Source organism: Trichosurus vulpecula, chromosome 2 (assembly GCF_011100635.1).
Source record: "Trichosurus vulpecula isolate mTriVul1 chromosome 2, mTriVul1.pri, whole genome shotgun sequence".
Taxonomy (NCBI): Eukaryota; Metazoa; Chordata; class Mammalia; order Diprotodontia; family Phalangeridae; genus Trichosurus; species Trichosurus vulpecula.
Genome location: NC_050574.1, coordinates 201,162,024 through 201,175,181, shown reverse-complemented (window position 1 = coordinate 201,175,181; position 13,158 = coordinate 201,162,024). Strand labels below are relative to the sequence as shown.

The following is a 13,158-nucleotide window of genomic DNA, read 5'->3' as shown; positions in this document are numbered from 1 at the left end:
CAGTGACCTGGGCAACTCACTGGAACTATAAAATGCAAAGTAGGTGCAAATCTTTGCCTACAGAAGGAGTTTCCTTTTTGGTAATTCCCCATTTCAATGAAGATATAGGTCTGGTCCAAAAAAGCCGAAGCGATTCCAAGGCTGTATGTACATATATGACACCAAAACATCTAGACTGTTACAAACAGGAAAATGTCTGATGCCCTATAAATAAATGGCTACGCACCCTCAGGTATACATGCATTTAGGCAAAGGAAGTATGGCACAGGGGAAAGAACACTGGTGTCTAAAGCCCTGGATTTAAGGCCAAAGCCCTGACACTCAAAGCTGTGTCATTCTGAGTGAGTCACCTGACCTTTCCAATCCTCCACGTCCTTATCTGTAAAATGGGGATAAATAATACTTGGCACTGCCTACTCCACAGAGCTATTTTGAGTCGCATACTCGATAAATCCTCAAGTGCTATGTGGATTCAAGTTACTGTTGTTATTAGTGTTATCATCACACAGCCTACATGATCATCAGGCATGAAAAGAAAATCCCCAGTGACTTTCCCAGTGGCTTTCTCAGTTAATTTTATAGAACACAGCCATATGGGAGTTGCACTTCTCTTTGGTTAATGATACTTAACCACAGTTGTAGGCTGATTGTTACTGTAAATACAGATATGGATTGTGAAGTAGGTTATAATTGTGTACCACACGCGCCTTTACAAACAACGTCTCATTGCCATTTTGCTACCCTAACAATAGGTCTTTTCAATTAAAGCCATGTCAGTGGTTCAGTAACAATTCCCTAGACTGCAAGATTTATGCAAAGTCTTACTTCTCAGATGGTTCTGTCAGCATCATTTTGGTTCTCCATTTCTTTGTGCTCCAGCTTACCCGAAGTACTCTAGGCTTTTTTTTCCCTTTCTTACTTTTTCAATCTTCTTATGCCTTACTTCCCTCCACATTCACAGTGACACTGGCCTCCTTGCTGTTCCTCACTCGTGACATTCCATTTCCTAACTGAACATTTCCCACCGGCAATCCACTCTTGACTAGAATGGGGCCCCTCTTCATATCTGCCTCCTGGCTCTCCTGGCTTCCTTTAAGCCTCCTCTAAAGTCCCACTTTCTGTAAGACCTTAGCTTAAAAAGGCCAAAGTCTCTCATTGCATCCAGGGCCATCTCTAGTCATCCTGACCCATATCTCGCCACTGGACCCAGATGACTCCAAGGAGAAAGTGAGGCTGGTGACTTTGCACAGACCTGCCTCACTTAAATCCAATTCGCTTGTAAGTCATGGCGATGTTGTAGTCCTCTTCTAGAATGAAAGACAAACTACTACAACAATAACAACATCTCACTTTCTGCAAGAAACCTTTCCCAATCCTCCTTAATCTCATTGTCTTCTCTCTGAGACTACCCTCAATGTATCCTGTATATGTCTTATTTGTAAATAGCTATTTGCACATTGTCTCTTCTCTTTTAGTTTGGGAACTCCTCGAGAATAGGCACTGTCTTTTGCCTTTCTTTATTTCTCTAGAACTTAACACAATGCCCAGCACATAATAGGCTGGCTCAACAATGTAATGATCTCTACTTGCCATGGGAGATTTCAGACCATTTTAGAATAAAGTTAATAAATCTACTATAGTCCAAAGTACCAGTCCCCTGGGTGAAAGTGCTATGGAGAATTCTCAGCCACTGTCTTTCCTTTTTTTGCAAAAATATGATGTTTTATGTCTTTTATAAAAATCCAATTTCCTTATAAGATTTTTTAAAAAATTATGTATTTAAATCCTGGAAACTTTAATTTTGTGATTGGGGGCAGGAACTGTGGAAGATTGAGGGGAGTCAAAATTCTTATAAACACAATAAAGTAAATAATCCAGATTCTGGAAGGAGTGTAATAGCCAATTGATGAAGTGAAATGCACTTCAATGGGTATAGAAGAGAATATTCAATACGTACAGAATAATAGAGCCATAGGTATTCAAATCTCCCATGGAGATACCATGCCTCCCCTGAAACAACAGCAGCATAGCAAGCCTGACATAACACAGCCCATAATGCCAATGTTATCACTTGTCCCTAACACCAGCGTTATAAGCATGTATTATTGTATCTTTAAGAAATCCTCACATTTCTATGAATCCACATTCAGATGTGCACTTTACTCTATCACTTTCTCTCTAGAAGTGCTCCATTTGTCTGAATCACTAGAATTGTACATAACTTTTCCATCTTTAAATTTTTTAAAATGCTAAAAATTCGTATCTCTTCTTGCCCTATAAGAATTTGGTACCCAAATGAGTTGGGACACGGTATACCCCCAATTCAGAAAACATTACCTTATGTGACATAATGCTTTGTAGAGCAACAAAGGGCTACTTTTAATTGGCAGAGACCATAAATCTATAACATGCTCCACTAACCAAATAATAAAAGTCATCTTGTACTGCACCATCTCCTAATAAGATATTCCCAAGAAAATAGCGTCCAGGCCTTATTACCTGAACTCTTCAAATATACCCAATATCTGAAGTTATCTTCTAGTGTCTTCAGGATTACAGTTGGGTTATCCCTTTCTTTGTTGTTTTTTATGGGTTCTTCTATCTCCTCAGTATCCTTTAAGGCAGAGATGTCAAAAGTGATGCCTGCTGGCCAAATCTCCCAAGTGTGCCAGAACCAGATTACAATGTAATTGGGAAATATTTAACAAAATAAATTAAAATACAATAAATCATCCATAATGTTAATATGTGACGTCCTAAATCAATATATTGTTTAGTGCTTCTCCCTCCCCACCCCACACCCTTTCTGGTTTGAGTTTGACAATACTGTTTTAAGTATCTAGTAGGTTATGGGTTATTTTTGTTTGTTTGTAGTTGGGAGCAATGCTCTTGTTTTTCTTTTTGAATGTCGATGGCTAACACTGAGCTGGTTAATCTCATGGGGATTATGGCTACTTGTTTTCATATCTTGAAACAGTAGATTTAAAAAAGAATCTCTTTAGAAAGAGAAAGTATTGAGCCCTTTAAGGAAGTCAAAGTCTAGGGGATTGGAACAGAACCAAGGTGACCTTGTGAGAAAGCTGGTTTGTTCTACAGAATGTCAGCAGAAATGACCATACATTGCTAACTAAGGTGCCTCCTACTCTTCTCATCCATCTCTTGGAAGGCCATTCATTATGTGTTGTCCGAAATACTACTAATAGGGACTGTCCAGGATGACATATATTGAAGTCTGATTCTCCCAATGTTTGAGCTATTCTCTGGAATTAAATTGAGCATTTGGGGGAATTGCTTAGTCTTTCAGGATACCAGTGCCTCCTTAGGGCCACCAAGGTAACATTTACTAAATTACCACTTTGCTGAACTAACTCACAGGAAATAGTTTTAGCCCTGGGAGAATATGAGTCATCATCACTTTTATCCTCACAACAATAGTCAGCTTAAAATCTAGCCGTCCAAGCAAAAATTTCTGGAAGGGACCCCTTCCTTGTTAATTTAAAAATAAACATATCTAGTTCCCTTTAATGCAGAGGCAACTGCTGAGAGTAAATTAGATTTAGGCTGTCTAGAGTTATCTACCGAGTCAGAGCCTGAGTTAGGAAATGAACTGAGGTTTCCTGAACCCAGTTTAGTGTTCATTTAACGTTGCATGCCTGCCCAGTTTTGCACCTTGTATCCAATGTTCATCAGTTATGTAATGTGCCATTGCTGTTGTTCTTTGATGATTACCGGGCCAAATTTCTATGTTGTGTATCTATCTCATTTATGACCTAAGATGAAAATATTTGAAATAGCACACAATGTTGACCCATAATTATTGTATTGGTCCCATAGAGGTAAACAGTTCCAGTTCCTTTAACCAGTCCTCATAAAGCATGATCTCAAGGGCCTTCACCATCTGATTATTCTTCTCTAGATGGTTCTAGATTATTAGTAACTTTCCTAAAATGTAATGTGAAGAACCAAACACGATACTCCAGATACGGTCCAACCAGGAAAGAGTACAGTGGAACTAATACATCCCTAGTCCTAGGTGTTTCATTATTCCATTAGCTTTTAAAGTCATATTCATATTAATGCCATATCCAAATTAATTACTCTTTAGATATGCCTCCTTATAGGATGCTGTCACTGTAAGATTGAGGATTTTAAAAAATTAATCCAATTATAAGACTTTATACTTGCCCATATTAAATTTCCTTTCAGTGCCTGGCATAGTGCCTGGCATTTACAAGATCTTTAATAAGTATTTATTTATTGATTGATTGATTGATTGATCTTGATAGATTTAACCCAGTGCTCTAGGTTGTCAAGATCTATTTAGATCCTTACTGTTATTTAATGTATTACCTATCCCTCTATCTTTGTGTCATCTGCATATTTGACAAGCTTGCCTTTATCCATGTCATTGACCAAAATGTTAAGGTGTACTCAACTAAATACATATCCCTAGGCTATTTGGTTAAAAAATACTTGTAATTTAACATTGACCTCTTAGTGGATCTTTGGGTCCAGTTGTTCAGTTAGTTCTAAATTCACCCAACTTTATTGTTGGTAGAACCATCTCTCCATCTTTTCTACAAGAGCAGCATAATAGATTTGCCCAAATGCTTTGATAAAATCTAGGAAAATTCTATGTAGGTTCTGTGAATTTTCTAAAGAAAAAACTAACTTCAGGGAATTATATTTTAATAGAATTTGTTTCCTTTATAATCCTGTATATTTGCTTTTATGCATTTAAAAACGTTATTATGAGGAGTCCCTAGGCTTCATCAAAGTGGGGTCCATGGCATCAAAATGGTTAAACCCCTTGTCTAGAGCTTTCCTCTGGTATAATAGTCTAGTAACCAAGACTATCAAAAACAAAAAAAAAATTACATTAGTTATTATGACCTGTTTATGAAATCATGCTAGCTCTTTGGGGTCACTGAGTCTTTAGATAAGCTCCTAAAAAAAGGCAAACCTGTAGGTTCATAGGTGGCAGAGGCCTCCTGGCAAGGTTCTTCCCATGCCAGTTTTTCACACTAGCATTTATAGAGCATTTCATTATCTCATCAGATCCCCACAATGACCCAGTAAGGTAAGTGCTGTTATCCTCCCTTTACAGTTGAGGAATCTCAGCCCAAGAAAGGTTGAGTGATTGGATCTGGGTCTCACAGCTAGTGTCTGAGCAGGATTCATACTCCTGTCTTCCTAACACCAAGTCCAACAGTCTGTTCATTCTGACCCCTAGCTGCCCAATGCAAATCAGTATCTTCTTTGCAAGGTTTTGCCTGCAATGCTCCGAGGCTAAGTGAGGACCAGCCATGTCCAGGGCCGTATAGAAAGGATATGGCAAAGGTCAGACTCAGATTCACAATAGCCTGGCTTCTAAAGTGCTACCTCTCTGTCCACTGTGTCACATTTCCTCTCTTCCCTTTAATAAAGCGTATTCTATATCTGGTCAGGAAGCTAGGTCAAGTTCCTTGGTCTATAATTTAGCCTCCCTCTCTCCCATTTTTTGAAAATCGAGGCATCCATCCTTTTCCAATCTGGTCTCTGTTCTACGTGTCCATTCAGACATCACTGGAAATTACTTAGCCGTCCAATCCACCAATTCTTTTAGGACCCTTCAGTAAAACTGGACTTGGAAGCTTGAATTTGTTGAAGGCAACTTGGTGGACTCTTGCAATTTTTCTCTTTATCTTAGGTACCAACTCTCTTTTAATAATTTCTGTTCAGAAAGGCATTGTAATCAGACTTGGAATGGTGTAGACCTAATTTCTTCTACATCCTACATTGACTAGGCAGATCATTTATCCTCTCTTGGACTCAGTTTCCTCATCTGTAAAACTGAGATGATAAGATAATAATAAGGTCATTATAAAGCTTGAATGAGATATCTGTAAAATGCTTTACAAATTTTAAGGTGCTGTGAAATGTTAGCCACTGTTGTTACTCTGCCCTTGCCAATCCAAAGGTTGTTTCCTGTGAGAGACAAAACGAGCTTATATAGGATGTAATGGTTTTGACTAAAAATTAATACCAATTATAGACCACAATCAGGTTTTATACGAGCCCGATTTGAAGAAAAAATAAGGCCCACATGTAGAAAAGTATGATAGATATCTCTCCCTTCCTCTCTCACCAGCATCTTTAACTTATATGTTTTGCCACTTAGGTATTTTTATCACATCCCTCTGAGCTAAACTAGACTCTTTACATAAATGATACCTTTCAGAATACAAACATACTTTTAGAGTAAAAGAGCTTAAGAAAACCTAACACTGAAACAGATAGCCAAGAGAAGTTTTGACCTCTTCCCAGGAGACTCTGGAGACAATAGTATTGATACCTATTTTCCAGGAATGGTTTGAATGCAGCCCTTGCCAGAGAAGCAGACACAGGATAATTGGTAATAGCTCAGGGAGTCTATCATTACAAGTCAGTTCTTGCTTTATTCATCAGATAATGTCATCCATATAATTTTACTCTGCATTGTATAAGGCCTCTGAGTTTGCATGTTTCCTTGGCTTATATGTTATGAAACTTTATACAGAATGGAAATACTGGAGGTACAGTTGGTTTTCAAGTGGGCTCTAATATTGCTGCCATCATAAAGATACATAACAAGCGTACACTGTCTACCAATATATATTTGTTTTCCTTAAAGCGATAAAAATGAACCTCAGTTTGTAATCCCACATTTCAAATAATATGCCTCCTACGAAGATTAACACATAATAACACATCGTTTTCCCTATAAATTCTTGAATAAGGAGGGGATGTGGAGGGTACCCCATCTCAGATGTGACAATACAAACTTGCCCAAGTTTAATAGCATTGGTGTACATTTCTTTTTATCCAAAATTTATTCCTTATGAACTAGAAAGGGTGTGGACCAGGGGACTTCAGAATTCATGAGTCTAGCCCCAGCCTTGTACCTGATGCTTGGGCACTGTATGTAATCTATTGGTGTTTGAGGTTTCTGGGGGGAAGAGCATGAGGTCAAAAGTGCGAGGGACAGACATGATTATAAATCAGTGGTAGTTAGGTGGTACATATACTACCACTTTGATATTAGTTTGGTTTCTGCATTACAGAAATACAACAATGACTGGTGGATAGGACGGCTGGTTAAAGAAGGCTGTGAAATTGGCTTCATTCCAAGTCCACTTAGACTGGAGAATATCCGAATCCAGCAAGAGCAGAAAAGAGGACGCTTTCATGGAGGGTAAGATTTCCTCTCTCCTTCATTCACACTGTCTTACACCAGTGGAAAATCAGGTGATATTTTTGGGTTCAAGGATCAATTTTTTTTATTTTTTTATTTTATTTTTATTTTTAGTTCGCAACACATGGTTCTACATAATTTTGAGTTCCAGATTTTCTTCCCTCCTTCCCTACCTCCCTCCCCAAGACAGCATAGAATCCCATGTAACTTCCATGTATAACTTTGCATTGAATTAATTTACACACTAGTCAAGTTGTGGAGAAGAATTATGACCAATGGGATGAATCATGAGAAACAAGAAACAGAACCAAAAAAAAACACAACCCAAAAACAAATACAAAAGAGAGAAAAAAGGGGGGAGAAAAAGGTGAGCATGAAGTGTGCCTCAATCTGCATTCATACTTCATAGATCTTTCTCTGGATGTAGATGGCATTCTCCATCGTGAGTCTCAAGGATCAATTTTAAAATGCATAGTGTTTTTTAACCCACAATTCACCTGTTATACAAGACTTGCTTTGTGAAACCTTACCTGAGAGGGATCCAAACATCTCATTATCCTTATCACTCTTCCCAAGTCTGTGCTAATTATAATCACCTGCTCTACCATTTAAATAGGCCATGGCAAACCACACTGACCAAGTGTTATAGTTCTTTTCCAGCCACCTTTAGATGGCTGGACAAACAGGCAGGACGCAGAAAGTAGTGGACGGCCAAATAATGTGAGGACACTGTTTGTCCACTCAAATCTTTTCAGGGGTATTTGAAAGGAAATGAAGAACTTAGTTAACTTTAGTTAATCTTTTAAAAAGTACTAAAGGACAAATAGGAATCTTACTCGTAGGACAAATGTTTAAAAGTCTCACGGGAAAGCAAGCAGGTATTAATAGACCCATGTATGTTAAGTACCTACTCTCACTGAAGCATTGATTGTATGTGTCACTATTTTTGAATACCTTCAAATAGAGTCAATTATCACTCCTTTCTCCACCTGTTTCCTACATCTCTTTCCTCTGTTGGGGCCACCTTTGCTTGGTTCAGAAATGTTTCAGTGTTTGTTTGGGATCCCATGTTATTGCTTGATTAGCAAGAAGAAAAATAGAAAAGCCTGAATGAGAAGTCATCCACTTTCTTCCATTGCTACTTTGCTTATTCTTTCTGTTGTGCACCATGATTGTCTTAGGTGATATCATCTAATCCTGTCTTAGGGCGAGGGAGAGGAAGCAGGAAAATATGCTTTCTGGGACTGGTCAAAATAATGTTTTACTGTATACACATAGAAACACTCTTAGAAATTCATTTTAGTTCAACAAATTCTTAAATGCTTACTATATTGCCTGCCTGATGCTAGGCACTGGGCTCACATTGAAAGATATGGCTCTTGTACTTTTCATTGAAGATTAAGACATTTTTATTTTGCACTCTGAGTGGAAATGCTAAACTCTAATTAAACAAAGCATACTCACACTTTTATACTTATAAGATGGTTGTATTAATCCTAATCACTCTCACAAAAAACAAAATGGAATGAAGGGAAATAGAATGATAGATTAAATACTTCTGTAACTCCAAAACTCTCTGAGAGCAAGAACCATGGCGTACTTATCCTTGTGTCCCACCATCACCTAGTGTAGCACTTTGCACATAGCTAATAGGAACTTCATAATCACTGTTAAATGATAATCTCACTATATTAAAAAAATTTCTTTTCAAAGGTTAGCTAATGGTCCACTCATTTCAAGTAACATTCCTTGCACCAGAATTCCATTACTCTAATAAAAAATCAATTTGGAGACATAATTGAGGTTTGATTGCACAGGATTTGATTTGTTGAATTCATTAGAGTTTTAGTCAAACAAAGCATGTCATATTCTGGCTCTGTCATTAGACAATCTGTGAGGTTTGTGTTACATATATTTCTTGGTTTTATCCTAGGAAATCAGGTGGAAATTCTTCTTCAAGTCTTGGAGAAATGGTGTCAGGAACATTTCGAGCAACACCCACATCAACTGGTAGGGGTGTTATTTGAACACTTATTAGAAATTATTCCTTTCTTGAGATTTCAAAATAAATGAAAGTGCTTTTACTAATTCAGAAAAGTTTTAGAAAGTCTGAATTTTCTGATATTTTCTTTTTATTATGTAATTACAGTACTCTTTTTCTTTTTTAATCTAACTTGGCACTAATACCACTAAAAAAGAACAGAACACCACAACTACAAAATAATTATGAATATCTTATTGACAGCCCAGAGGCAGGACCTCTGTTACCTAAGAATGTCTGAAATAGGTCCTTCACTGAATCCAAGCTCAAAAGACCTGGAGCTTTTTAAGACCATTATAAGAAAGAAATGGAAAGTTGTGGGGGTTTTTAAGAGGAAATATTCTCTCTTACCAGGTCCCGAAGTGAAAAATTTGAAAATGGTCATCATTGCCTAGCTAGGGTACCAAGCAGGAGTTTATAAATAGTGAGTAGGAGTTCAGCTATTTTCAGGAGCCAAACTGACTTCTGGAATTGAAGGGGATAGGATGAAAGGTAGCATGTTGGGGAAATATTCATACATTGGGGGAAATTGAGATAGATACACAGGAGTTCTCCTTCCTCATGCACCTCCCTCTTCCTGTATTCTGATTCAGTTCAAATGTAGGGGAAGGAGCAGGGAGGAGAAAGATAATATTTCAGATTCAGACCCATTAGTTCAGAGGGTCCGATTTGGCCTACAGAAACCCCAGCTGATCTCTCTGAAGGATCTCAGGGAGATATAATTGTAGCTAGAACACCTTTGGTTCTTTTCTCAAGTAAGCACAGAATGGCGCCAGGGACCCTGAACCAAAATTGTCCCCTGTTTCTGAAAGCCAGCTTGAATCCCTGGCTTAGCCAGAAAACTGCTCAGAATTTCTGGAAGTCCTTCAGCCTATGAATCATCAGGGCTGACCCCAAACTCTCAGAAACATTACGAATCAGCAGCCCACTTGCCTTCTTGTATGAATAGGACAGGGTATAAGGTAGCATGCTATTTGTATGTTCTGTTCACCTTTACATTTCATGAAATGGAGAGGATTAATTTAGAAATAGATCAATTTTTCCATGTGATCCTCATCACAGATTAGTAGACCAAAAGAATTATCAGAGAGAAATTAGTACATTTTCCATCATTTAATATCATCTACTACCATTTAAAGACAGTACATATTTTGATATAGTTCTCATTGTTGTCTTTTAGCAAAACAGAAGCAAAAAGTGGTAAGTTGTATTTTTTTTAATTAAATATGTTGTTAAGGCCTGCCTGCCTACTGTGTCCAGCTTCATTGATCTGATCAGTTGTTAAATGAGGAATATTTCCTTCCTCAACAGGAAGCTGTGATGATAATTTAGTGTTGGAACTGGAAAGTGGAAACTTGTGTTACTGTTGAAAAGTTGTTAGTCATTTATTTGTCCGGTTACCAATTAAAAATCATCTCTTTTCAGACGGAGCACATCCCTCCTTATGATGTCGTGCCATCCATGAGGCCGGTTGTATTAGTGGGGCCATCACTGAAAGGTTATGAGGTATGCGTGCCAGTCTGTTGTTTTACCATTTTTCTTCTTGAACATAGAGCACAATCATTTGGGTCTAGGTCTTCTGGGCACTCAGTCATGTCAGCAAGCCTTCATTGATTACCATTGACTGTCCATTATGTGAGGGCAAGTGATTGAATTTGTGCTTTATTCAAGTCATTCTGCTTCTCTTCCCTGTCTTCTTATTTCTTCATTCAACCCTTCAGAGAGACCTCCTAGGGAACGTGAAAGGAGACAGACTTGAAGGAAGCTGTTTTGCTACTCTTTTTGGTAGCTGTGTTCAAAGATTAAATAGGGGATGGAAAGGATACCATAAAGAACTGAAAATCAACTGCATAAGGGAGTATACCAGCAATCAGTCAGCAGCCCTGAATAATCCTGTAGGAGATGCCACCAAAGCACACCTTGTTAGGTCCTTTGGAAGCACTATTTAGATACTACCTGGGATTATATTCCTCTATTTAAAAACAAGAATATTATAAAAATACTAGCATAATTTTAAAGTAAGTCGATAAAATATCATTAGGTAATAAGAGATACATAGGACTTTTACTTCATCAGATTTTAGAAAATTGAGTCGTTTTGATCCCTTCATTTAGGGGAGGGAGATTACACGGGAAATGGCACTCCAAAATGGACATCTCAGAGTGTGTAACCCTGAGCACAGAGTGCTTAGTGGCTTTTTGGGGACAGAAATAAACATCACCATTCTCTTCTCCTATTGCTGTTGGGAGAGCTAGGATTGCTAATGGGATAGTGCATTGTGGCCTTATGGCCGCCAATGTTTCACTGAATATACACTGCCTTGAAAAACTCCTGAAATCTTTGTAGATTTTGAATTTCCTCTAACTATACCCTGCCAAAAAGGAGAATGGCTAGGGTGTTCTGGGCCAGGGTCAGTACCCGTATATAAAAGACAGTTCCATAGCTTACCCAATGGCTATGCCCTGGTCCCTGGCAAGGAGTTCTGTTGCAGGTGGCTGCCTCGAGGGGCAGGGACTCTGGAATGATTCATGCCTTCATCTAGAAGAGAACCTAGACAAAGAAGAGACTCTAGGAAAGGAGTAAGGGGAGAATTTTCTTTTCTCTGAGCTCAGTAAACATTGCTAGTTTACTCCTATGTGCATGGAAAGAGCCAAGTGGGGGAAAAAGGAATAAATGAATGTAGTTATACATAAAATGGCTCCTACAGGAGCTTAGCTCTAGTTGATTACTGGCTGTGAAAGGGTCTTGGGCTACTGGTAGTGAGTGTCCTTACCTTCTGCCTCTTCTCTCACTTTTGACTTCTTTCTCTCTCTCTGTCAATGCTTGTGCTATCTTTCTCACCTCCACAAAGGTGACAGACATGATGCAGAAAGCCCTCTTTGACTTCTTGAAGCACAGGTTTGATGGGAGGTGAGACATAAAGATTTTTTTCTTTTCACTGAATGTATGTGACAGTATGGTTTCTGTTCCTATATAGTTTCCTTCTAAGTACAGAAATGTTGTTGTGGTAAGTTCATTTGGTTATCAGAAATGAATAACAAAGTAGTTCTGAAGAGTCTGAAATAAGCTTTTCATAGCTAAACATAAAATAATTCTATGGATGTACATGAACATAATTACTTTTTAAAAATGTTTAAATGTTGCCTTTTAAAAACTTTGAATTTTTTTCTCTTCCTGCCTGTGATATCCTATACATAGAAAGCATATGTCTATATACATGTGTATATTACATGCATATATATATATACACACACACATACATTGTATATGAGTACATGCCTTATTTGCTTTAAAATAAAAATAATAAAATTCAGGATATTACCGATGCTTTATTATTATTATAGAGCTCTTAACCTATGAGGTTTAACTATAAAGAAACATAAATCTTTTTTTAATAAACAGACCAGAACTTCTATATCCAAATGAGGCTTGTCACTTTCAAAATAGTCACACTCATTCCAATCTTGCTACTGTAGCTCCAAAAATTTTTTTAACTTTTCCTTTAAAATTGCTTTGACAGCCCACAATTCTTTTGAATGTCATGGGTAACAGAATACTTTTGGCAAATTTGGCCTTCTAAAATAGCTCAAACATAATCTGATAAATATAACAAGGGATATGGATAGTAATACCATTTTTTTAACCCCAAACATGATGTGACTATAAAGAGTGGTTTTCTTTTATGGCTCATAAACTGGTTGGTGGAAGGTAATTCCCAAAGAGAAGTTCCAGATATGTTCTGAACGATGGCAGCATTGTTCAAATAAGTACATTACTATCTAAGGTGACTACCTTTAAGAGGACTGTGTTCTTTTGAGTGTATAAATTCTGGTGTATTTTATTTGTTCAGTCTAACCCAGTATGTATCCTCCACAGCATCTTAGCAATGTCAATGAATTTTGAG

The 13,158-nt window shown here is 37.7% G+C and overlaps 1 protein-coding gene across 1 annotated transcript in view; it reads left to right on the top strand.

The window, feature by feature from the left end:
• Positions 1 to 13,158, top strand: part of CACNB4 (calcium voltage-gated channel auxiliary subunit beta 4) — a 152,008-nt gene that overhangs the window by 93,541 nt on the left and 45,309 nt on the right. Inside the window, exons 4-8 of the mRNA XM_036745977.1 lie at positions 7,083 to 7,213; positions 9,147 to 9,223; positions 10,435 to 10,454; positions 10,680 to 10,760; positions 12,106 to 12,164. Coding sequence (XP_036601872.1) covers positions 7,083 to 7,213; positions 9,147 to 9,223; positions 10,435 to 10,454; positions 10,680 to 10,760; positions 12,106 to 12,164 — 368 coding nt within the window. The remainder of the gene's footprint in view (positions 1 to 7,082; positions 7,214 to 9,146; positions 9,224 to 10,434; positions 10,455 to 10,679; positions 10,761 to 12,105; positions 12,165 to 13,158) is intronic.